At 28.1% G+C, this 26,997-nt stretch overlaps 1 protein-coding gene across 6 annotated transcripts in view; it reads right to left on the bottom strand.

Annotated features, from left to right (window-relative positions):
• Nucleotides 1–2,118: 2,118 nt before the first annotated feature.
• Nucleotides 2,119–26,997, bottom strand: part of LOC145841728 (uncharacterized) — a 45,231-nt gene continuing 20,352 nt past the window's right edge. For 2 of the 6 annotated variants that reach the window (XM_082949079.1, XM_082949078.1), the window contains 31 exons: nucleotides 22,659–23,851; nucleotides 22,137–22,167; nucleotides 21,669–21,992; nucleotides 21,308–21,412; nucleotides 20,539–20,933; nucleotides 20,344–20,398; nucleotides 17,051–17,123; nucleotides 16,846–16,988; nucleotides 16,040–16,256; nucleotides 15,742–15,960; nucleotides 15,368–15,570; nucleotides 8,467–8,653; nucleotides 8,188–8,286; nucleotides 8,024–8,121; nucleotides 7,171–7,952; nucleotides 6,951–7,002; nucleotides 6,763–6,830; nucleotides 6,601–6,647; nucleotides 6,394–6,499; nucleotides 5,867–6,087; nucleotides 5,452–5,779; nucleotides 5,207–5,374; nucleotides 4,848–4,988; nucleotides 4,439–4,639; nucleotides 4,169–4,289; nucleotides 3,849–4,057; nucleotides 3,564–3,689; nucleotides 3,279–3,506; nucleotides 3,020–3,141; nucleotides 2,506–2,644; nucleotides 2,119–2,371 (listed from right to left, as the gene is read on the bottom strand). In XM_082949079.1, coding sequence (XP_082805205.1) covers nucleotides 2,368–2,371; nucleotides 2,506–2,644; nucleotides 3,020–3,141; nucleotides 3,279–3,506; nucleotides 3,564–3,689; nucleotides 3,849–4,057; nucleotides 4,169–4,289; nucleotides 4,439–4,639; nucleotides 4,848–4,988; nucleotides 5,207–5,374; nucleotides 5,452–5,779; nucleotides 5,867–6,087; nucleotides 6,394–6,499; nucleotides 6,601–6,647; nucleotides 6,763–6,830; nucleotides 6,951–7,002; nucleotides 7,171–7,952; nucleotides 8,024–8,121; nucleotides 8,188–8,286; nucleotides 8,467–8,653; nucleotides 15,368–15,570; nucleotides 15,742–15,960; nucleotides 16,040–16,256; nucleotides 16,846–16,988; nucleotides 17,051–17,123; nucleotides 20,344–20,398; nucleotides 20,539–20,933; nucleotides 21,308–21,412; nucleotides 21,669–21,992; nucleotides 22,137–22,167; nucleotides 22,659–23,851 — 6,405 coding nt within the window. In that variant the 3' untranslated portion in view covers nucleotides 2,119–2,367. Of the gene's footprint in view, nucleotides 2,372–2,505; nucleotides 2,645–3,019; nucleotides 3,142–3,278; nucleotides 3,507–3,563; nucleotides 3,690–3,848; nucleotides 4,058–4,168; nucleotides 4,290–4,438; nucleotides 4,640–4,847; nucleotides 4,989–5,206; nucleotides 5,375–5,451; nucleotides 5,780–5,866; nucleotides 6,088–6,393; nucleotides 6,500–6,600; nucleotides 6,648–6,762; nucleotides 6,831–6,950; nucleotides 7,003–7,170; nucleotides 7,953–8,023; nucleotides 8,122–8,187; nucleotides 8,287–8,466; nucleotides 8,654–15,367; nucleotides 15,571–15,741; nucleotides 15,961–16,039; nucleotides 16,257–16,845; nucleotides 16,989–17,050; nucleotides 17,124–20,343; nucleotides 20,399–20,538; nucleotides 20,934–21,307; nucleotides 21,413–21,668; nucleotides 21,993–22,136; nucleotides 22,168–22,658; nucleotides 23,852–23,945; nucleotides 23,993–26,997 lie in introns of those variants that run through there. The other 4 variants (XM_082949083.1, XM_082949082.1, XM_082949081.1 and 1 more) reach the window with 4 other exon arrangements.

Genomic DNA, 26,997 nt, shown 5'->3' with positions numbered 1-26,997 from the left:
TCGATACAAGGTACTACATCCTCAAGAAATTATAAACAACAGAACTGGCCAAATTTACTACATCAAATAACATCGAATTCTCCAAATTTGATAGCAAATGCTATTTAAAATTAACTGCTTAGTACCCATAAATGTAATAAAAGAACTAACTTCTACATGCCCTAATTATAAATCTAATTATTTCTAATGCTTATTTTATTTATTGTTGTAGTTTTTTGTTTATTATACTATCCTAAGTATTATTAATTTTCTACAATCAGTTTTTTATAAGTATTATCTTATTTGACGAGTGTTTTTGCTTAGTTTTCATTTACAATTAATTCATTACCCTTATACTTACTCAAGCACGTTATTAAAATACTAATTAACTACATTCTCGTTACTTGATTTTACTATATATATATATATATATATTTGTGTGCTTCGTGTTATTTTATTGATAATTAAAAAGCTCTAAAGATACTTTTAAGAAAAACAGTGTCAGCTAAAGTAACAATCGTCGAATAAAAAATATTTTATAAGAATCTTTTGTTAATATTTAAAAACTTGGAACGCATTTTAAGTACTACTTTCAAAAATTATTTACAGTTTTCTTGAAGTTGATAAACAAAATGGAAGTGTTAGTGTTATTTACAGAGTATTTACTCTATAATTATACACCTACTTGATGAATTATTTAAACCAAAAAGTTCTAATCCTAGATCTTACTTTGAAAATAAAAATTTAGTGAGTAGTGAGTTTTATCAACACCTTATTAATCTACATGATATAAACCACTTGAACAAATCAAGCTCTAAAATATTTTATTGTCACCTACGTGCAATGTTATCGCTTTTAATTTTGTACAATTTATCTAAAATTATAAAGTTTCACAACAAAAAGTGAAGTCAGTTAAAGCAATCTGGAACATACCATTGTAAAAGCAAATAAATTCATATCAATGAATTTCTTTTGACGAGTATTTGTATAAAGTTCCAATGAATATAGCAGAGTATAAGTATTATGTTTAAAAATCAAGTACACTGTTGATTTAAAAGTTATAAGTTATTGAAAGCAAACAAATTTATTTAAAAGTAATTAAAATTTTTACCCAAGTTTAAGCTTTGATTAAGTCTTAACAAATACTTAGAAGAAAAAAGTTCTACTTAGTTTAACTATAGCTTGAAATTGGCCAAAAATTAAGTAAAAAAACTTTTGTTTCCAGACCAGTTAAACTTGTGTTTTAATTCATTTTACAATTTTAGGTAATTAATGTTATATCATATTGTCCATTTCGTTTGTATAAACTTTTATTTTTCGCTTAAAATTGATTTAAGATTTCACTACAAAGAATCTTAAAAACTGTATGATTAAAATAATTTTTTTATTTTACCCTAATGAGTAAAAACCATTACTAGTTTTAGAGGTGTTATCTTAATAACTTTTTTTTCAGAAACTTGTGATGCACTTTCAAGTTGATTTTAAAGTATAGTGGCTTTGTTTAGATTATTTGCGTTTTGTAAATAGTTATTTATATATATATATAGGTTTATTTAAAGATGCAAAACTCAAAGGACTCGAATTTCGTGACTATGCACTCATCAGCTTCAAAACCTAAAGCTTTAATGATAAAGCCCTCTAGGTGGGCTCAGTGTGAAAAATTTAATTTATTAAGTTAAATAACTTAATTCTATATATATATATTGCACAGGTTTAATTTAAACTCAATAACTTTCTTGATATAAATTTGTTGCGCAGCATTGTTTTCTAAGAAACCTTAAAAGATCCATGAAAAATTGTTTAATTAAAGTAGTTTAACTAAATGAATGTTAAGCTTATAGTATCATTTTTTATGATGTCTTTGTAAAAACCTCTTACTAAAACTTAAGCTACTTGTTCAAATAAGAGTATTTAAAATCCTATTTAAATTCACATAATATAAATAACTATGTATTAAGTTTGTTATCAAGCTAAGTAATTGGTAACTTGAAAGCTTTTCAACAAAAACGAAATAAGTACTTATAGTTCATAAAGCTGTGATAAAAATATATTTTTACTAAATTTTGTTATTTAGAACATTATGGCTGAATTGAAAATATTTTTGTTGAACATAAATATCAAACAAGTGTGAAATAATTTGTACAAGTTTATTAAAACATGAAAGTATACCTTAAAAGTTTGAACAGCGATAAAAAAACGTATAACTAAAATAGGAATAAAAGAAATGGAACAAATAAAAGTTGATGAAAGTAAAACGGAATCTTTTTCTCAGCAACTAATTCAGCTTCTCAGTACTCTCAAAAGGAAATCAGAAAATACGTGGATATGTATCAGTGATCAGAAACAGCTGGATATGCATCAGTGATCACTTGTTAGCAGGAATTGTAGCTATCTGTTACAAAAACTCATTGTTAATAACTGTTAAAATGTTAAGAAAATGCTTAAGTTTTGCGTTATAATTTAAAAAGTTAAACACAAGTTTTCGTGTTAAAATACTTGTTACAAACACAATTAAGTTTTACTTACATTTTAGGAGACTCGATACTTCTGTAGTCTAGCAGTTGCTGATTTGTTTTTGGGATCCACAGTTTTTTGCTCTTCTCTGCATCTATCATCTTCTGACACCACTGAGCCGTCCTTCCAACATTTGTCCCTCCAACTTTCACTATAATAGTTTGTTTTATACAAAAAATCATCATTTTCACTATAAGTTTCTAATTTACTTTATACTAAATCTCATTTAAGGAATTTATCATCATTTACAAATAAGTAGTTTTCTTTTTATATTAAAATCCATATAATTTGTACTTCTTTGCATCTCAACGTTTACTTCGACCATCTTAAAAGAATAAAGTTAAATTCTACAAAAAATTTAATGACTAATACCCAATTGGTATCTTCCTTTGTCAGCTTATTTCGAGTTTTTAAAAAGCCAAAATTCTTTATTTTATTAAAGACAGTATCACTTTAACAATTTTAAGTATCGACTATACGCCAAAGTATGCTTTATATAAAAATATGTAATTTACAAAAAACTAACCGAACTGATGATCTCTTGCTTCCAAACTCTCAATAACCGGTTTTGCTGCGTTGTAAATTCTCTTGCAGTGCTTCGACCATTTCCAACTTGTTTGATTCCGTTCCGAGTGAGATACTGCTCTTCTGTAAATAAAACAGTATTTTGTTTAAAATCTTGCCAAATTTTTTTCATGTTTTTGTATTTTTAGGGTCAAGCTGTGTAAATACTCAAGTATACACTTTAAACTCAGATCAATGAATTTTTTCATAAACTTACTGACCTGACATGGCTAGTTTTCTTGTACTTGACATACAATATAATGGGATAGTGTCCGAGCTGGTAGAGCTTATCCAGTTTATCAACATCAACATCGATCACAATGTGATAGTCCTTATAATTTTGTTGCGCTTCAGTGATCTGGTCAGGGGTGAGCTCGTAATCCAGACCATCAATCTGCTGGATGCTCAGGACATCTTCACTTCCTGAAGATACTTTCTGCGGCACCAATCTGTAAATTTTCATGATTATAAGTTTTTCTTTTAATAATAAAATTATTATTTCTTACTTGTGATACAGCCCGTAGAGTCTCATCTTTGCAACAATAAGATCCTTATGAGGCCCGTAAACAACCAGGGGCCGTGGAAATTTACTTTCGCGTGGTTCGACCAATTGATAGGTGTTTGAAACATCTCTGTTCGTTAAAACGTTATTTGTTTTAGCTGTTTAGACTTTTTTTCTTACAAAAATGCTTAATTTCGCATTTTTTGAATTAAAACTCTTCAGATGTTTGATTTAGAAGTGTTAAATTGAAACTAATTTAAATTTTTTTTTTTATATTAGAAATATGTACCTTATTCTGTCGTCGATGGTCGCAACTGAGATGTTAACTGATGACGGTGTTGTGGACATGGATGACACAGATGTGACGTCACTAGGCGTGAATGACAACTCACTTGTTCGGTTTGTGACGTCACTACTAGCAAACGACATTTCTCCGTTCCACTGGTTGATTCCGCTGGAACGTGCCGACGACTGACGTGATGATTTCTTGCTTCTCCTCTGTAAAAATTATTACAACTTATCAATTATCAATCACAATTGTATGATGTAGCTTGCTATATATCTCTCAACAACTAGGTTTATACATACTTATTAAATTCAGAAACTAACAAAAAATAATCCTGAGGATCTCTTCGAACTGATGCTTAATCTTTTGTTGGAAGAAGATTCATCTTTGCTTGGAGACAAAAAAATTCTCTTGTATGCTTCCAGTGTAATACGTTCTTCTTCCCTATAATTTAATTGTGAATATTTAAAACTTACTCTATGAAATGTTGACTAACTTAAACTGTCGATTTTTGTTTCTATCTTAGTTTTGTTCATAAAAACATATAATTGCTAGACATTACAATTAACTTTTTTTTTTATAAAAATACAAACTTTATTTTAGAAGGAATTTTGCCCATTTTTATTTTGTTTCCTTGCTCATCGAGAGACCATGCAAGCCACTGGTCTCCAGTAAGATTTTGATTCGGGAGAGTGTCCTCAATCATAAGGATCGCGTTCTTCTCAAACCTCAGTCTGAATCTGTTGTTTTGAATGTCTTTCGGATCGTCAGGAGGTGGTGATTTAAACAAAGCTCTGTAAAAAATTAACTTCTTTAAATTTTAGATTTTTTGTTTTGTTATAAGTACTATTTGGTTAAGTTTAACATTATTTTCTTGTAACAAAATTTAAATGCTTTTCTGTTACTTCTACACTTTAAGGTTTGTATTTAAAAAAAAAATTGTTGTTTATATTTATTTTCTATATTTTTTCTGCTTACGTGTAATTTTAGCATAATTACTACCTGACGTAAAAGTTGTTTGCATCTGGATTTTCTGAAGCTTCGTGGAAGCTTTTCAAGTCATACTTGACAGATATTGGTCGATTCAGTGACTTTAAAAGCAGAATTTTAGCAGCTTCTACAGTTTTCATCGTCATTTCAACACTGTAAATTGTGACGTCATAACTTTATGTACGTGCTTACTAAAGTATATTATTTTACAACTTCAATTAAAGCTTTTAGCTAAAAAGTTAGAAAAACTTGTTTTAAAACTAAAAACAGATTGCAACAATTTCGAGCTGTAAACTGTTATAACAATAACGAATTGTGCAACAAATAATAAACATAACAGTTAGAGTAACAACAGGTTGATTTCTACTTACCTTTGTACAGAAATAATTTTATCTCCCACGTTCAGTTTGTTGTGGTCAAATGGGGCGTCCTCGCCAGTTTGTGAGACGAAAATGCCAGTTTTGTGGCCCCCGATCAGCTGAATATCGTTCATTTGACCCCTGACATACACTTTACGCTCTTCAGTGTTCACTGGTGTTCTGCAATTATTACGTCATAAAGCTTGAAGTATTGATTTGAATCTTTTATTCATTCAGTTATACAATTCAAAACTCACCCAGCCCTAGGAGTGGACGAATTCGAATCTGTCGTTGTTACGTCATTCCTACGTCTCTGGACGGTTTCTGCGTCATAATAATCAGACGTGTAATTATCTACAACCTTCAACTTCTTGATAGTTCCCTCATCTTCTATTTTTCGCTCAATTTTCTGTGGGACACTGGGTGCATCTTTTACTTGCTTGAGCTTGAGATACTTCTCCACAGTCGAGTCCTCAACCTTTGGTGACATAAGGCTCGCCTGATTGCTAGCACTTTGATGAGTTTGAAAAAAGTTGTCACGCTCTTTCTTCGCTCTAATCTCGTCAATCAAATACTCTGCGAACTCTGTTGATTTTTATTTACTTTGTTTATAAAAGTGAACTTCAAAATTGGTAATTTTATGTTGTATTAGTGAATAATACGTAAACTGACTTATTGAGTACTCGTCGAATATGACTGTAAGTATCACCAAGCCCTCGTACTGTTGGTGGAGGTGTTTCGATTTGATTTTTTCCTTATTGACTTCCAGAATATGGTCGCCCACGAACAAAACTCCATTATGATAATCGGGCTCCATTTCCCCTTTTATGTACACTCTAGAATCGTACATATCACCGAATATCAAATTGCTGATATTACGGATTACTTTTCTCCTAAAATATATATAAGCCAAACTTTAGACTTTTTTGTCATAATTTTGATTTTTTAAGTTTAGAAAGTAAAATGTAATTATAATCATTAAAAGCACTAAAATATTTTTGAGCTATTTATGAATATTGCTGATTTCACAAGCTATTTTATTCCAAATATATTTACTGAATTAAGACTTGTTTTGTTCATGTAAATGATTATATTTATAGTTTTGAAAAATAAAAAAAATGTCTTTAAACGAGCGGCATAGATTGTTTATGAAATAAAAATAGAGTTTACCAATAAAAATATTAATCAAAATATCTTACGGCTTATCAATGTATTGTTTGTAGATCTTGCTTGCAAGGACATTACTGGCAGAAAAAATGCTGCAAACACTTGAAGAAGCTGCATCTTTGTTCGTTATTGTGGTCACTATATTAAATTTTGCTTAATTGTAAGTTCAACTCTAATGAATTCTGAGCTTTATACAGATTAATAATCAATTTTTTATACGTCTATTTTATTTAACTTACTTTGGTTAGCGGTTTTTTTCAGTTCTTCCCTACCTGCAGTTGAAGATCTGAAAAAAAAATTTACCATAAAAATTTGTATTTTTTTGCTAATTCAAGTAAAATACAGTTTTAAAACTACAAGAATTCAGCTTTTTTTCAATGAATAGTACCAAAAAAACTTACTTTTGAGCAACTTGGTAAGTCATTGGTTTACTTCTAAATTGAGGAAGAGTATTTGATGCAGAAAAACCCTAATAAAGTATTTATATAAAAGTCAATATACAGTTATGTAATATAAAACTTTATGTAATATTTGTCTCACACTAACTACTTAGACATGACAAAGTATTAAAAATTGTTTTTCAACTTACCGAGTCTGGAGTTTTTGATTGGTTCTCCAGGGATAGTCTTCCCGAACTAAGCCTATAAAAAAATCTGTAATTGAAACTAGATATGTTTACTTTTCATATAGTGAATTGTGAACTTAGTTAAAACAGTTAAACCGCCTAAAATAAATAATGTACATTTCAAGTAATTAAATGAACATATTTATAGCAGCTAGTGTATTAATATAACGAATAAGAAGCTTACTGTGGAGAATTTGTCGATGAAAAACATCCAAGATCAACTTGCATAACTTGCTGATTCAGTTTTGGATTTGAAATTTTCTTCCTCAGCATTTCAGTTTGTCTCTTAGAAAGTCTTATGGGAGTTTGATCGTAGCTTCCAAACTCTTCAGGTTCAACAACCGATGCAGATTTTTCCTCACTGTTCAAAGCCTTCTGGTGACCTGTCAATGTTTTTTCGTGCATTTTCTTTTCAGGACTTGGACTCCAATGTCTTAAAAGTTCAGACTCAGCGTAGTCCACTGAGAACTTCTTGTAAGTTATCTCTTCAGACTCAACTGTTTCATCGTTAACTATAGCATGTTGATCATTTACTACTCCATCTACTGTTACTTGTAGCTCATCAACCTTTTGGTTTGTTCCATCCTCTTCTCCTTTGATTTTGGCTTCTCCTAACTGAGCTGTTTCTTCAGCAGACTTCTGAACTTGATCTTGACTTTCACCTACAATTTGTTGGTCTTCTTCATTCAAAATTTCACTTTTCTCCACACTAACAACTTCTTGTTCTTCAGTGACATCAATAGCAACTTTTTGATCATTATTGACGTCAACAACTTTACGTTCTTCAGTGACATCAATAGCAACTTTTTGTTCATCATTGACGTCAACAACTTCTTGTTCTTCGGTGACGTCATTTACATTTGGTTTTTCAATATTTACTTCATTAGCAACAGCCTCAACTGCATCACCCTCGGTCTTGTTTTTCTTGGGGGTGACGTCATCAACATTTAACACGTGGTCACTCAGCTGTTTTTTAGCAAATGTAAATTAGTTCAACAAAAAACTCAATAAAAAATATCAACAAAAATAATTCTTACAATAGAGAAAGTTTTCATCACAGGTGCAGACGTGGGCCGCATTCTTCGGGTCTGTGAAGCGTCTCCTTGGCGCTTCCTCACACGCAGATGAGGTGGTTCTGAAATGAATTAAAAAGGTAAGTTTGCACGAAAACAACTGGTATTTTATAATTGTTGAAACCAACTTTCTTGATCACTAGTGACATCACCAACAGCGCCCGGAGGTTGGAATGTTTTTTTAAGAATCAACCCTCTTTCCCAACTCTTTCCAGCTAACAAAGTTTCTGTAATAATTTTTTTTTTCTTAATTCACTTACAAGCTGATTTCGGAAGTTCATATTTGTAGTTTATGAATGTTCCGCATTTAAAAGTGGTGTTGCAAAGTATTAGTAAGATTTTTGATTAGCTTTCTAAAGGTAATTTTTTTGTGTTGATAACGTTTTTAAGATCAGTATAAAGTTTACCATCTTGCAATGAAAGAGGTCTTGTGTTATGGGACCAAGTATGGTTTGTTTTGATAGCTGCTTCTTTTTTGACTTCTCTTACATCTTCCTCTGCCTGTTCAGCTTCTTGTACCACTTCATTCAATGTCTTCTTCTTATTGCTCCTTCCAGTGAACAGTTTTATTGGAAATCTTTTCAAAAACTTCAGCTAGAAAAGTAATTGTTGAAATTTTATATTAATCTATTAAATTATTATTTCAAGTACAAACTTTTTTATAACCGAATAACTTCAAAACAGTTTATTCTTGTTCAAAAAAAGCTGATTCGAAAGTTTGAAAAATTAAATATCACAAGGTAGTTGATTAATTGGTTACATTGATATTGTTAATACTTGCGACAAAATATTCTTTTTTTTTTTGATAGTTTGTTAACTAATTGGATCGTAACAGCTTGAGTTTAAGTTTCGACGGATCATAAAAAAGTATGTAGAGTATTATAAGTAAATTTCACAAATTAAAAAAACTTTGGTAAAAAAAGTACAGTTGCTTAAAACATTGTTTACATTTGAATTATAAGAAATATTTGCATAAAGTATTTTGTTTTAGTATCAGTAAATATGTTCCTACTGCTTAATTTGAGTTTACTTAAATTAACTTTAATAAGAAAAAAGTGACATCATTCTTATAAGTTTAGTATAAAATGGATCAATCTTAGCATAAAACATTTAACAAATATCAAGTATTATATTTGTAAAATATGTTTTATACAACAAACTTTTACAAATAAAAGTTTTTACTTCAAACTGATTTTAGAGTTACTATACATTTCAGTAACCTAAATAAATAAATAAATGGATAAATAAAAAATCCCATGTTAAGTTTTGATTAAGAAGTTTAAATTTGTATGTGACGAAACATTGTTCAAGTTTTGTTAACAAAAAAAATAGTTCTATTTCGTTCAGAAAAATAATTAAAAGGTATAAAAATTAAATAAATCGAATTTTAAACGTACTTAGATAAACTTTAAAGTTTAATAATTAGTTAATATTTCCATCTTATATAGAATTACTTCCCAATGGACATACAATTAATATATTTAACAATTTCGCTACTTGTAGCTTTCAAGCATGAAGAATTATAAGGCGCGCTTTTAATAACGGCGCAGCTAATTTCAGTTTAATATGTTGCATTTCACATTTCGCCAGTTTTATTCAATATTTAAGAGTTTAAAGAATTTAACCGTCTTTATTTTATATCTATTTTACATAAAAAAAAGTGGGTTTTAATCATATTAGTATAAAACATTATAAGATTATGTTTAAAATTTAATTGCACGTTACACTAATTATTTTGTACTGTAATCAGTTTTTAGAAATATATTTTTGTGGTAAAAGTTTCTGCACATATGTAGAACATTGATAAGTACAGATGTTTCATACTTGAGTATAAATAAAAAGCACTTAGTTCAACTGTCGCGACAATTTAAATATACAAGCTAACACGTAGACACAACATGTGCAATGATGTCACGTTGAAAATAACTTGCACTTAACAGCTGTCAGTCAAAAAAGTTATTGTTAGAACAAGCATGAATAGGTACCAGTGCACGGTAGCTCTTCTACCAAAACATAATTAATCACCGAAATAACTGAATGTTCAACGTTCAAAATGTTAAGTGCGCCTTCAGGGCGAATTTCAATTAACAAAAGAATTTATTTCGATTCTGCGAATAAATTTATATTCAAGTCGATTTTATCTCACACTTATTCAACTTTAGTATAACACTGCTTCGATAAAAGAAAAAGGCTACCTGTTTACATTTGAAACAATGGTTTTCAAACTTATACTGTTTTCAAGTAAAAATAATTAAAAAATCTTTTACATTAGTTTTAGAACTTAGCTAAACTTTTGTTTTTCCAAGAAACCTTTAGTTTATAAAATTACGCTCCATACAAATTTAAATTTCGAATTAAAGTTAAAGAGAAAAGCTGTTTAAAAGCGTGAATTTTTTTCCGTAAGAAAGCACTAGAGATAAGGAAAATTTAACAAGTGGGCTTCGTGCGAGAATTTAGTTTTACGCAAAAATTTTGTAAAAACTCATTTATTAAGAATTAGAAGCTAAACATAAGATTCTTGGACAAAAATAAGTTTCGCATTTTCATTTAAAGTTTTAAGATTTAGCACAGTTCCAGTCAAAAGGTAACACTTTTATTTTAAACATAAGTATGTATAGATCGTTTGATTCAAGTAGTTTAATAATATAATTTAATTAAAACAAATTTAATTAGTTTTTAGTTATAAAACTAGTTATGATAATTAAAACTTAAAACAGGTTTTTAATATATGAGTTTTTGCCTATAGAGTTCATATAAAATAAATATTGTTTTAAAGTTATAAAATAAATGTTTCGTATCTACGATTATTAGCTAAGTATTATCATGAACAAAAATATTAAAGTCAAATTTCGTCGGTAAAAGAAATATATTTAGTTTAATTATAATTATACCGGAAATACAAAAAGTAAGCTAAAAACAAAACTTTGAAAGTTTCGAAATATCAGACAGTTTAATTTTCTATTATGTTGCAATATCCTGTAATTTAATTTCAGAAGAAGCAATTTAGTTTTGGACTCACAAGATGAAAAGAAATTACAATTGATAAAATCTACATTTTTCTACCATACCGCGCTACCTCGCGACTCGCTGGACTTTGAGTTAAACATTAAACGTTTATTTTAGTTTCCCCCCGGGCCATAAGCAATACACATACAACTCTACTTCCTTATTAAGATAAAAAGTTTCAATATTTCAACGTAACTTGATACTAGCTTTAAAGAATTTGCACATACGTTAGATAAAATCATTTCAAATCGTCAGTCTGAATCGGCTACTTTTAAATTGTTTTTGAGATCAAACATTTCTTGAAAATGCTTGTTTGATTACTTTTTCCAGTTTATAGATAATGAATTTAAAACTATCAGTGCCAAAAACACTTTTATTACAAATTAAAACTACTTTTTTTTGAAAAACTTAATAAAAAATTTGATAACTGATAAAATTTGTAAACAATCCGATGAGTTAAAACTTAGTTATAAATCATTAATTACGAGCTAAAAACTATTTTTGTACTACATATTTATACGAATAGCTTAACTTTATTAAAAAAACTTAACAGTCTATGTTAATACTTTTAATTTTATTTGTTTTCTATAAAGTTAGTAAGTTGAAATAATTCATTAAAAACCGCTAGCCACAGCGCAATATAAATTTAGCTTAAAAGTTGTAACAAAAAATTTTAAGAAAATAAATATTTTTTATGATTCGAGTGCAAACTAGTGATGAGAACAAAACTGAAGGGGTGGCCGGATTTCACGTGACCCGTGTAAAAAGTTTACAGCAGTCATGTGATCATCGGGCGTAAAAATTATCACCAAGACTAAACACTATGACGTCACAACAAATTGAGCGTGCAAAGAAGCTACTCAGTGGAAGTGAGGCGTTTAAGACCCCACCAGTTGATTTCACAACAAACACCCCCCGTGTCCCCCCCCCCCCCCCCAACAACAAACAATCCCCACATCCTCCCCACAACAAACAGGCTGGTGTTACGTCATAAAGCCGAAACTTGATACTTTTTTTGTTAATTTTCCCACCCAGCCGTTTCCGTTCGTTTGAAAACTTTGTTTATTTTAATAATTTTTTACTTAAAGAATAGAAGCGCTATAATTCGAAAATAAAATTTACTTGTCTAGCTTTGTGAAAAAATGTGAACTGTTTTATTATTGAGCTTTCTCAATTTTTAGTAAAATAGTGTTATATTTTAATAATTTTTTTTGTTTAATGAGATACTTACTTAAGCTAAGAATAATTATTAAGGAAATTTTTTGTATGGGTATCAAATACGTCTAAATAAAACAAACAATTATACAAATACTTTTAGTTAATTTATGAAGCAAAATTATATATGTGTGATTATAAAATTTAACTAAACAAAAATTTACCAATCACGGAAAACAATGAGTTAGTTTTTAATTTAAATTAATGCAATTTGTTTGTTAATTGAAAAACCACGTGATTCATTTAAACATGCACTTATAATAACTTTTAAACAAAAGACGCGTATTTTACCAAGTTCTTTTATTGCAAAATAATTTTGCATGATAATCAAACAAAGTCAATCAAGAAACAAAAAGGTTTACAAAAGTGAACTTTTACAAGCGAACAACACAATTATATTAAATAAAAGTTCGAACACCTAAGAAGCTGTCAGTAAATTAATCAAACTTTTGAATCTACTTGCGCATATTTCACCGCGAAAATTAACCCGAGGCTGTTTTGTAATAAACATCGAAGATTCTGTGAGATAATTATCGGCAGCAAGTAGCCACCAGTTAAATTTTCAACATGAAAAACTTCTAAATCCTAACCGACTGGTCTGTTCAAATTTGTAGACACAATTCGGCGCGTCTAAAATATTTCAGCATCTTAATTTGTTTGGTGCGCCGGAAAAAAATTGGTTAATAAATTTATTTATAAAAATTTAAGTACTTTCGAACTTTTCTTTAATAGTTTAGATTATCAAATAAATCAAGAAAAGAGTTAGTGTGTAAGTTTATAAGATTTGTTTTTTAATTTAAAAGCTTATAAAGTTTTAAATTGTTTTTTTTAAATTAGTTTTATGGAAAATGCAAGTAAGTTTTTAACAATGGAAACAAATCGCACTAAATATGACAATTTTTACCACGCGATGGCAGCATAATGCCTTCAAATTTGCTCGATTGCAGTTTCGAATGCGCTAACTGATTTGAACTTTTCAAACTTTAAATAATTTCTTCACTTATAATTAATTTTTTAAGAATCTTTAACGTTTTCACTTAAACAATAATATTTAAATAAAGCTTAACTTTTAATTAGACTTATTTGTAACTAGACTTTACTTTTTATTTCTATTACAAGAAATTATGTTTTTAACATCAACAAATTTAAATTATTTGTTTTTTTTCGATTAAGTCACATTTTCTAGAAATTTAAAAAATTGTTATAAAAGATATTTAATCTAACTTTACATCTGAATGTTTATGTTAACTTAGTATTTTTTAAACAAAAATAAAGTAATTTTTGTAGTTTTTAATAAGAATATTAATATTTATGCTAGAAAACCCTTTGATATTAATTAAATAATATTTCCAGCTAAAAACTGATTAGCTTAAATTTATCTACTTACTGAATGCATAACTATTTATTAGTTTATTTTGATTTCTAATTCTACCACACAGTAAGAACAACCAAACTAATTAGCTTTTGATCATTTATTAAAACAAAAATGATTCAAATTGAACAAAACATAATTCTCAAAGCATGCAATAGCAATTGTGATGAAAAAGTTTGTATTTTAAATTATAAATTGATAATCAAAGATAATTAAACAAAACAAGTTAAATTAATAAACATTTTAATTAAAAACTGTTTCAACAAAAAGAGTAAAAAAAGTGATTTTTGAATTTAAATGTTACTTAAAAAATTAAAACATTTAATTTTGAATGTGATAATTAAATACTAATCTATTTTAATTCTACATGATCAAATGAAATATATCGTTACATGCATTTAACGTTTTTTGAAAAATTTTCTTATTCTTCTAATCTGTTGAAACAAAACGTGTGTTAGTGTGTATATCTAAGAATAATGCAATTAGTCGTATGTATTTTTTCAACATTTGTTATTGTTAATAAAAAAATTATTAATTTAAATTAATTTGTGTAAACTATTGAATAAAATTTATTCAGGTTTATTTATAAACTGCTTATTAGTCTAACAAAGTAAGCTAAGTGTTAGTAATATTTTAAATAAAGCATATCTTAATGGATTGTTGTCCTCTTTTCTTAGATAATTTTACAAAATTTGCTTATAGAATTAAAACTTGACATATTATATTTTCTTCTAGTTGTAAACTAATAGTTATTGTAATTTAATGGTTAAGATACAGTTTAAGGGAAATATTAAATAAGATTCTTCATATTTTTATTAAAGGTTTACACTACTAAGCTATAAGGTACTAAACTTGTTTGCCATACTTATACCTCACTCGGAATTTGTTAGCTTTCAGTTTCATATGTATAAGAATAGTTAAAACTCAAACCATACCGTTTTACTAATTAAAAAGTAAGCAGCTTGCTTCAAGTAAGTAGATTATTTCAATTAGTTGTAAACTTTCACAGTTTTTAACATTTTTAAAGCTAAGTTGTTTAGTTATTTCTGAGGTATATAGAGCTTTCATGAAGGTACAAAAAAGTTTAAAACGTTCTTTTAAAAGCGTTACAGTAGTTTTTATTTTACATTACTTAAATAATTAAAAAGCTTTGATAAACTAATATCAATTAGTATCAAATATTATGAGTGCTTTTTACATTGTTAAGTTTATTACCCTTTTATATAGCTACTTTTTATCTAAGTACATTTCAATAAACATTTTCAAGTATTTTTTCAACTTATTTTTGGTTTTTTTTTAATGCATAATTCAAGCATACATATTTTGTATATATTAACTAAATTATTTATAACAAACAACACTTCAAATAATTAACGTTTTGTATTTTCACTAAAATCAGCTAAGTGTGAATAAGAGTGTTGCTCTACGTAAAGTATAAAAGCGAGAGATTTTCTAGAAGCTTCTGAAATATCATCACGGAAAATTACAGAATATTCTGATGTGTCATCTTTGCCTTAGGGTTTAAAAAATGGCGGGAAATACCTTCTGTGCCACGAATTTAGTGTTTGAGGTTTTTTTGGCGCCTATTGACACGTATGCAAAGCTTACTGAATTGAAAATGTAAAATGAAGTTGTGTTCAAATTTTCTTGCCGCAATTTTGCTTGGTGTGAATTAGGTGAAAAACTCACTCGCACAAATCACAATATTAACTTACCACTCTGTTCTTAGTTCTGGAAGTCACGGGTTTCGTGTTGGATTGCGTGGAAATTGCTTCCTGAGAGGTAGAAGGTCCAGATTCTTCAACATCATCGCATACTGGAGGTTCAGGAGAAGAGATCCTCTCCTCTCCGTTGTTGATCTGATCAACTGACTGACTGGCAGGCATCTTCACGAAACTTCCTGGCATGTTAGCTTCATCTGTGATATAAATCATAATACGATTTTTACATCTTTCAATGTGATAAAATTTTCCAATTTGTTGGGTAATTATTTATGTGAATCACCAAATGATTAAGATTAAAGGAAAACTCTTCATTTAACTGTTTCAACTTGAAAACTTGTTTATTATATAAAATATGTGAAACGAACATCTAGCTGAAGCCTCTTCTTCAAGAGCTACTCTATAGATTGAGTTGACCGCTTCAGTCTCCGAGACTTCATCTCGACTTCCTGAAGGCATTATGACGTCAGAAGGATCAGCAATGACGTCATACGCCTTCATCACACCACCCGGAGAGATCATCCCAGGCTGCTGGCTGTTCAACGGTGTACTGCTCAATTGCGCCACCACCGGCGAAAGCTGATCTTCTGTGAAATTTAATTCATTATCAAATTACTTTATCTGATATTGAAAACTTTATAAATTTTTGTTAGAAGTATTACCAACCAGTGCTGTAGTGAGTAGAGACGATCATAGAAGGCTCAACAATTTTCTTGTTGATCTTTATCGTTGCCGAGTCCTCGTATGTAGCATGTCTCATGCCTGCTGCATTGTCAGAAGTCCTGAGTGAAGCATATTGGTTGGCTGGATCATTGTAACGGTTGAGTGAATTGACAAATTGAGGTGTGATTTGACCATCACGATCATTCCTAGCTACGTGGTTCTGTTATAAATTTTGTTATACTGACATCTTTCAAAATTACACTAAGATTAGTTAGTTCTTGACTAAAATGAAAATTGTACAATATTTTCTAAAATTTTATGGTTAGTTTTATTTAATCTTAAACTTTTTTATAACCTAAATTAAATTTAAAACAATAAACTGAACTTATTCTACTTAAATTTAATATTTCAAAAAATATGCTTCCTGTGCAAACACTGCAAAGTATAAAAGCAAATATATTTTGTTATGTAACTAAACAAACATGTCCCAGCTTACACAATTTGTGATATATTATCACTTTTGTAAAAAAACTACTTTTATCAGTAAAACTTTTCTATTTGTTTTAAGTTTTTTGCTTTAATTTTAATAGTTTGCTCTAAAAACGAGTATACATTTAGTTTGTTTTCCTAAACTTAATTTCTTTAATAATACAGTAAAATTAGTATCAGACTATACTAAGAGTTTATAAAATTAAGCAAAAGTTAGAAAACTACAAAAAACTATTTCAAGTTTTCTATCAACTTCACTTCAAATATTTTCTAACAAACCCAGTGAGTGAAAAAAATCAAATAAATATTTTCTAACGTACATTTGATGGCCCTTTAGGAGACATAAGAGCTGATTGTCCGGATCTGTAATCAGAAGAAGGCATATAACGTCTCTCGTCAGATCTCTGAAGAGGATCATTCTTCTCAACCATTGATGTTTTGGGTCTTCCGTTCAAGTTGAAATCTATATATATATATATATAATTTTCTATATTTACTATGAAACTAATAAAATAGTTCATGTACCTCTGTTGCATTGGCGGTTGTATGAAGAAAATTTGTCTTCTGGGAAGGAATTGGAATTCTTTCTCGACAGCTTCTGAAAGTTATATTAAATAAAACAAAATTCAAAGATAAACGAAAAAAATAATAAAAATAAGTAAAAACATACATATAAACAACAATAAATAAAATTTTCCGAACTGTAACTTAAAAAATAATTTGAAGAATAGAAAAGTTTAGTAAGCACATAGTAAAAGTAAACAAGGCTTCTATTGTGCTCAAATTTCAATGTAAACACTAAAAGTTTTTGTCCATAATTGTTTTGTTTGAACAATTATGCATTTATTTATAAAGTGTCTGTAATTTTCAGAACTAACAAGTAAACATAGGATTACTTACTGGGCAAAGTGCATTGTGTTTTACAAATATATATATTTATACTTTTTTTTTACTTTGGTATATTACAAGTATACAAAGTTATCTAATTTGTATGTATATTTTTGCAACTTATCATAATTCTGTTATATTTTTATTTCTGTATGTTTATATCTTAAAAAGCAGTATTTTTCTATTTGTAAGTTATAATTTATACCCTTTTCTAACAACTTTGATTGAATTTAAAACAAAATGTGAACAATGTCTGAAAAAAGTTTTTAGAAAAAATTCAAAATTAAGTGATTAGTTACATAAATTAAAACTTCTACCAAGATGTAGGATGTTTATTTAACAAAATCAATGATTAACTTATTCATCGCATCCGGTAAAACGCAAACACAACTAACTACGTTGAATTTTCCCATGTCTTGAAAACAAATATTAATTCTGATAATTTCAAGTCAGTTTTAAAATCTATATATATACAAAAAAAACTGATAGTAAATTTAGCAAACAAAATTATAGTTTAAGTTTATTTAGATTTTTTTAACTTTAATTGTTGAAACTATTTTAGGTACAACATAAACCGTAACAACCATCTAAATATTAACATTTACAAATAAAACTAAGCAAAAGAGTATTCAATTTGCAAAGCTGTAGGAATTTTTAGTTAGCGACCAACCAATAAATATCAATACTCTGTGGACTCAATAATACTTTAATACCCAAAGGTCAGATTATATTATCTAATTTGTCAAAATTTAAAGTAACAATTGATTTATGTTTCCATAACTAAATTTATACTTTATTAGATTAAATATTTACGTAATACTTTTGAATTGTCCTGATTAAGTCTTTTGAGAATAGAACTTTTTTAAACACAAGGTTGTTTAAACAGAAACTTTAGGATAAATAAAATACGAACTTCAAATTAGGTACAATATATTATACGCGCGTGAATGTCAAACAATTATTCTCACAAGTTAGGAAAATCAAACTTCCGCCAATAATAAAGTTTGAAATATTTGCTTTCAATTTTCATTGGTTAACAAGAGCATTTTGGAATGTTGTTTAAACATTTAAAGAGAGAAAACCTTAAAAAGTAAGCTTTGAAAAAAATTCTTGTTAACTAAATATTCAATTAGTGACAATGTTGAGTCAAAACTTCTTTGTTTTCGTTACGCTTCATTAACTATGTAAGCTAATTACATTTTTGATGGAATACTGTTGAAATTTTATGTATTTTTTCTTTTATATACAACTTTGAAAGAACGCTTTTCGGTCTAATGTAATAGTTTAAAGATTGCTTAACAATTTTGAGACAAAAGTTTTTAAATTATACCAAATAGTGTTTTAGTTTATGAAGTTTTAAAATGATATCATTCAAAATGTACTGATTAAAATATTTATACAATGTACTAAATGAATATGACATGCTTATCTTATTTAGACATATATTTTTAAGACTTCTAAAATATTGTTCTCAAAACTTTTTTTAACTGACTTAGGTTTTAAAAAACGAAAAACTTTGAAATTAAATATCAAAAGCAGTTTGTTTTTATACAATACAGCTTATATAATTTTGTTCTGCTTATTACTTCACTTTTTAATGAACAAGCTGCCATGTAAAGTGTTCTATTGTTAAAATTAATAATATAGCTGTAGCTGTTAATATTGTTTAAAAGTAAATATGATTCCTTAAAAAGTGTTTTGATGTTTAAATACTAGTAAAATTAAGAGATAGATTTGGTTTTCTAAGTAATTCAAAATTAAATTAAGTTGGTTTTAAATAACAAAGCATCAAATAGCTTGTTGAAAGCCACTTGACTTTTGTTAGAATTTGTCTTTACAAATTGTATTCAATGTTTTATTTTTTCAATAATTGTATTTTTTGTTTAAACAAATGTTTTTACTCATTTTCCCTTTTAAAATTTATACAACATTATTGATAACAAACTCAATATTATTCTGTTTGAAAACTAGTAAATTAGTTAGCAATATATTATTATACCTTAATACAGGTTTTACACTTATTCACAATTTAATTATGTGCATTTTGGATTTAAGTCTTAGCTTATGTCTGATTTAAATTTGTAACATGAACAAAATTTAGTTACTATAAAAGCTTTACAATGGTGTGAACAATTGTTTTCTGATTTTTAGGAAATCTAAAACAAATATTACAATTTATTTATATTTACATCTATGTGAATTAAACTGTTATTCATAATTTAAGCCAAAGTTTGTTTAGATTTTTTTCAAAATTTAAAGAAAATTAATCTTTAGTAGTTTTTAAAATAATAATTACTTTAGTTTTAAGTTAACATTCTGTAACCTAATAGAATAAACTAAATATAAACTATTTTAAATTAAAGTAAGAATTAAAATTTTTAACTTCTTATAACACTTAAGGAAATAAAAGGAAGCAAATTTAGTTGTAAGCAAATTATGTGAAATTAGAAGTCGCATGTATATTGAAACTTGAGTAGGTTTTTATTCAACACTTGAAAATATTGATTGTATTTTTGCATGTACTTTTTGTCTAGTGTTTTTGGTAGAACTTAACAACTCATTGTTTCCTAAAGTACAAATTTAAATGAAAAAAAAATCATAAATATAGCTTTGTGGTAAAATACTAGTTTCATTTTAGTCATATTTGCAAAGTAATATATATATTCATCAGTTGTAATAAGAAAATTTTTTGATTTAATTTTGCACTATTAAAAAAGAAAACAATAATTTCTTAAATTCTACAAAAAATACTAGTTGGAAAGTACATGTTTTTTTTTCTTACATTAATAAGTTAACTTACTTATATAAGTAACTTTATCTTTTAAATTGATAACCGTTAATTTTTCTTTAACTACACTTTAAACTATTTAGAAAAATATAATACAATTTAATTTTAATAAAATGCAAATTTATAAAAAAGAATAACAAACCACTTGTTTGGGTTGTACCATACTTGCTGAGTGTCCCTTATTCCAATTCTTTTCACTGAAAATTAAATCAAGTATTTAAAGTTTATTTTTAGTTTACAGTCTTTTTAAGCTACTATTTAACTTTTTTAATGATAAGCTAGTTCAAGTGTTTTAATAAAACTACACACAATCTAAAACTTTTATGAAGCAACTCACTAGAACTGGATGTAGTCCTCCTGATGTGCTACCTTGTACCGCAGGTCATCGTTTTCTCTCCTGTAACTCTCAACTTGCTCCTTCAATCCCTGCACGACCCCGTTGTAGTTCCTCTCAACATCTTTCCTCCTCCTGTTAACTCCTTCACAGTCCTTTTCCATTGTCTTCCTCAAATCGTCCATCTTTTTCCTGTGGTCAAACTTGAGGTTTTCGATTTCCCTTAAGTGTTGCAAGTCCTTGGTGTACTGCTTCTCATCGTGCCTCACGACCTGCCTTCCCAGTTCAGTGTTCCTCTCGTTGATCTTGTGGATAGCTGTTCTTGTTGTGGCCACCTCTCCTCTCATGCTGCTGATCTCCCTCTTCAGACACACCTGAGTACTCTCCAGATCACTCACCTGCAAGATATTATCAAAATTATTAACTAAAACCATTAAACAAATTATACACAAGTTTAAGTAGAATTTGTAGTTTTTATTTAAACTCATAGCTTGGATAAGTTATTGTATAAATAATAAATGCTTAAAAATTTTTAATAATTTAAACTACAAAAGTAATAAAGTTTAAAATGTTAGTTCCTAAACATCAAGATTGATATATTATATATACTGTATCTGTAAATCTTTTAGTTTATCTTAAATTTAGTTTTATAAAACTAATTAAATTTATCAGTTCTCAAGGGAGGTAATAGCATATGTTATAATTTAAATATGTCAAGTCAAAATGCCACAATTAATTTTTAAATTTTTAAAATATAAATTTATTCACAAACTTTAGTTTTGGCCATTTCTAGCTCTTTTTTCATACATAGTATCTCATCTTTTTTTTGTACCAGGTCTTGGTCGTTTTTTTCTTTTTCAGTGGTTACCTTTTGAAGCTAAAAAATAAAATTCCAAATATTATAAATAAGAACTACTATGTTAAAATAAAAGTATATATCATCTTATTTATTCATCCTAATATTTTTTAGTTAAACCTTATACAGCAATTCATAAGCTGTTCATTTTTAGTTTTGCACTTCTTTACTTTTTTTACAAAGCTTTCAAACATATGTTTTCATTTAATTAAAATCTACCCTATTTACTTAAAAAGAGCATATTATATTTTCTGTAGTTTATAAGAATTTTAATCACCTGCATTTTCAACGCAACCACTTCACTTTCCAATAAATCTTTCGGAGTTCTACAAATCTCCTTCCTCAGATTTTCTCTTGTTTCTAGAACCAATATCCGGTCATCACGCGCCCTGAGCTGCTTTATCAGGCCATCAATAATGCTATCTTTCTTGTTGATATTGTCATTGTACCTTCCATTAGTCCATGTAACTTGACCATGGAGCAGTTTGTTTTGCTCCACGTACATGTCTAATTTTTTTTCCAAGTCTGTACAGCTACTGCACTTGGAAAATTCTGGTTGAGAGCTATAAAACACCAAGCTTTGGGCTGAAGTGACTCCATTCTGATTAATATATTTATTTTTAATACAATAAGTAACAGTTCATTTCTATACTAGGTACAGTCAACACGAGTATTAAAAAGATATGATTGAGTACTTTGAAAATTTTATACATATCAAAAATTTATAAAAAAATAAAAAACTTACATTGTTGGAGTTGCGATTCACATTCATTCTGCTGAAAATTAAATAAAGTTAACAATTGAAAACTTGCAACTAAAGTTACTAATGCATCTGCATAAAAAACATGTTTGCTCAGCAAACATTACAGAAAAATAGTTATTATTAGAAAGTAAATATTATCAACTGTTTCTGTGCCACTACAATAATATATACTGTGGTATTACAGAAAATTTGCCTACTTAATTATGAACTTAAGTTGAATATTTACTTTTTGTTCATGTAGTTTAAAAAAACATTTTTTACTAGATATTATTAATGAATGAAATGAATATTATTATGTTTTATAAAACTAATATTTTAATCACCACAAACAATATGTGAATATCTATCAATTTTAACTATATAAGTAAAACACTTAAGCTTCAAACTAAACTAAATTTTACTTATCTACTTGCATACACCCTCTATATGCCAAACATATACAAAATAATTTTATTAGTATATGTATGTTTAATTAATTCTACTAAACAACCAATTTTAACTAACTTCTTTGTGGGTGATCTAACAGATATGGTCGCTGATCTTAAGCTATAATCCCCAACATTATTCACTAGTGATTCTTTGTCACTAGCGCTATAATTTCTCCCACATATGGGCTTACTGTTGTACTTCACACCCTGGTTTGTTGGGCCACTAGAGATCTTGTTGGACCAATTCTGTACATTGGTTTTTGGCTTTATCACCGACTGGGACAAGGTATCACGGTAATATTGATTGACAGTAGGTGGCGACATACAGCTCAACCGTCCACTGTAGTCAGTTTTTGAAGAGCTTTTGGGCGGGTACTTGACATCCGTGGTCTTCTTTGTCAGCATCTTTACTCTGTTTTCCTCTTTTACGCCCCATTCTAACTCTTTCAGAGCTTGTTCATTGCTTTGGGCAATTATTTTCTTATCGGCTTGTGATGGTTTGCAGGCATCATAGACCCTATTGGTATTTGTCCAAGAAGAAAAATTGGCACCAGACAACTCAACAGATGGTTTCTCTTTATTACTAGTAGTGCTTGACCCAGCTAGGTTCACTGCAGCACTTGCACCTGATTGGGTAACTGCTTCTTTGGAGCTACCTGATTGGTGGTTTGCATCTCCATTGGCACACCTTGCTGCCAAGTCATCACTTTTAAACTCACTACCTTTTGCTTTATTCACAGTATTGCCCACATTCTTCACTGTAGCTTCCACATTGCTTAAATTAGCACCGGAATTGCTCACACCTTCTACACTTTTCTGCTGGTCACTTTGCTTGATGACTTCACTACCACGCCCTTTTATATTTGCAGCCCACTGTGAGGTTTTGACACCATCAACCTTCCCTTTGCTCTCACCAACTTGCTGGGTAGCATCACGGGTCACAACAACTTCATGGGTAGCATCACTGGTCCCCATACTTGGGCTAAATTTCCCCTTGCTCTCACCAATTTGCTTGGTAGCATCACTGGTCACACCAACTTCATGAGTAGCATCACTGGTCCCCATATTTGGGCTTAATTTCCCCTTACTCTCACCAACTTCATTGGTAGCTTCAGTATCCACTCTTGAGCCACCAATTTGCATGGTAAATTCACTACAAACACTAGCACCTGTTTGCACACCTTCATTGCTGACACCTTGCTTGGTCTCACTGCCTGCTTTCTTCATGGATTGCTTGTTGCTTGGCATTTTGATTCTACCTTCTGACATCTGAGTTTGTTTTTAATTATGATAAAAAACACCATTAAGTACTAAAACTTGTAATATAAAATCTATATATGCAGCATAATTGTTTAAAACTTACTCTTCTTATATCTTGGTGGAGACTTATTTAATATAAAAAGCTAATCTGCAATTTAAATATAACTTTAAGAAGCTTAATTAAAAATATAAGCTAAACATACAGACATTTACTAACTATATTAACTAAGTTAATTTGGTTAAAGATATTTTATATATATATATTTCATATGTCAATGATAACTTGTTTTCAGTCTAATGAAAAATATATCTGAATTTTTAGTAAATGTAAGTTTTTTTTTCAGCCAATTTATTGAAAGTTAATAGAATTTGTTTTAAAATTCAAAATATACAAAGATTTATGTAACTATAAATTTACAATATCATTTAACTGTATACAACAAATCTGAACAACTATAGTATAAAAATGGCTAACTCAATAATGTGATTAGGTATTACTTTTTAAGTTATACAGAGGATGATGGTAGTAGAGTCTAACAAAAAAAGCAACTATTAAAATTCATGTATGTACCACTAATTACTTTTATTTTACACTATTAATTTAATGTAGATAATGCAAATTATTATGTCATAACAATTTTTTTCAAATACAACACCTTATTGTTTTCGAAGTTACTGCACATATAGTTATGAAAAATTGTATACATACTAATTTTACAGTATCTAAACTATAAGATCTGTTTAGTATTTATGATGTTACAACTCTTTGATTGTTTGAAACTACACTCTAACTACACTCTGATAAGAAGTCTATAACTACAAGGTCTAGTTTCAAGCTCAAGAATAATTTAGAAGCATATATTAAAAACTAACTAGCCATTGGTAACATATTTTGAACATGCAAAATGCTTGTTTTTATTTTTGGTAATTACCTAGAATGATGGTGCACCAATATCAAGCTGAAACTATATTATACTTTATATCTTTTTTAACCTTAATTTTAGGCTAAAAATAAACGTTTTAATTCAAATATGTTTAATCTAAAAAGATATTTTATTTTTAAAAAGTTATATAAAAACATAGTAAGAATTAAATTAGTTTATTATAAACTAAAATATTTAATTTTATTAGTTTGTGATAAATAAGTTTAACATAATCTAAGTATTTATAAAATAAAAAATTTTAGCTCAAAATTATGGTTAAAAATTGCATGAAATACGATACAATTTCAGCTTGATATTGGTGCAACATTGTTCTAGGTGATTACCTTTCTTCTAATTACTAACTTATAAAAAGAACCAATAAACTATTATTATTTTCAACAAAAAAAATACATATACTGTTTTCTTTTTACCACAACTTTTTTGAATTTAAATAAACAAATTGGTTTAAATTTATGGACTTTCTTCATAAACTTATACACAACTATGTTATATTTAAAGCCACTTTGATATGAGTGGTACAACTTATGGCCATATTTTAAGCGTAATTGTTACTTTGTAAATAGTATTGTTGGAAATCAAGCAATCAAATACTTAATACAAAAGTAAACAATTACTAAACTCAAGTGGCAATCTCATATTAAATATATTATCTGGCTAATACTTAGTATATAGACCGGTATTTTTTGTTGCTTTGTCTTATACTATTTTTATTGTTAAATCACACAGTAATAATCACATACAAATATTATGTATATTGATTACAAGACTGTTTAACTTCATTCCATGGATCATAACATATGAGTACTTGCATAAAAATTATCTACTTATTGTGCGCACTCAAAAACAACTACACACAACAAGGCATAATTTTTAGCTTTTATTTCATATGGATTTTTACTTCTGCTGCCTTACAGCTAGTTAGCATCTGTGTTGATTAATGTTTGGTATCCCTAAGTTTCGAATAAAAAAGAAAAAGGCATTTCTAAACCAAGATTTAAAAGGAGCAATTTGTACTAAAGCTAAAGTCCAAGGTAAAAAATGCGTGTTTCCTAAAGCCATTTTAAAAACTAGAAATTATTATTTCATTTCAAATTACATAGTACTATTATATCTTTTGTTTTATTTATTATGCATGCAAGCTTAATAAACACAGCTATTCAGCTTACCCTTCGTCATTTATAGCTAACTACTTTTTATTTATTTATTTTTATTCTAACCAATTAATAAAGCAATGTTTGTGCAAGTAACTGAAAAATTATAACAGATTTATAATTATAGCAAATACAATTAATAATGTTTAACTTAGCTTTTTTAATTGTGAAACACTTAAAGAATATATGAAATACCGTTCAGCTAATTAAATAATTATTTATTTTGTTCTTATTTAGCATTTTCAGTTATCAATGTTAAAACGAAACACAAACTCTTTTTTTCTATAGCTTTAATTGATATCAAAACTTGAATTCTTTCAGAAAAACCAATATCTACGAAAAATTATAGATGTTAGCTTTTCTGATGTCTTTCTTGATAGTTACTAATCTAACCATATTTTTCCCTATTTTAACGAAATAATCTACAACTAATCAATTAAAGTTAGATTACATTTGTTATCAAAAAATTTTATAGTATAGGTTTATAACAATTAATATTCCGTCATATAACTTATAGAATTTTAATAGCATTGTTTATTTTATTTATATTAAGTAAAATCAATTACTTCTAAAAGATTATAATAACAACAACTCACGTAACTGAAGAAACTTCAAGAATTATATGATAATAAATTTATTTAGCTCCTATTTATATTAAAGCTTTCTTTTTTTCTTTTTAATGTAAACTACCAAATTAAGTAGTGTAAGCTGTCTTTATAACAAAAAATTATGACTTATTTCCTTGAAAAAGTTCCGACAAAGAAATTGTCACTAAAACGAGGCGTTTTTATTGGCCTGTTAGTTTTTTTTTAAACATCAGATGTTGTTGTGCAGTTTTTTTTTTTGAAGTTTGCTCAACATAATTTGTCACGCAATATTTAATAATAAAAAAATTAGTAGGTAAAAAGTTATACAGGTTAAATTTTGGTAGACCTATATATTTGTATCTTTGAAGTTTTACATTAAAACCATAATAAAATTGTATAAAATTAAGGTATTTTGAAAGTTAGTTTCAAATTTGATTTGAAATTTTAAATAATTTCATTGACAAAATTGTTTA

Source organism: Thalia democratica, chromosome 7 (assembly GCF_965202585.1).
Source record: "Thalia democratica chromosome 7, ktThaDemo2.hap1.1, whole genome shotgun sequence".
NCBI lineage: Eukaryota > Metazoa > Chordata > Thaliacea > Salpida > Salpidae > Thalia > Thalia democratica.
The sequence above is the reverse complement of the archived record's forward strand: the minus strand, read 5'-3'. Positions and strand labels throughout refer to the sequence as shown.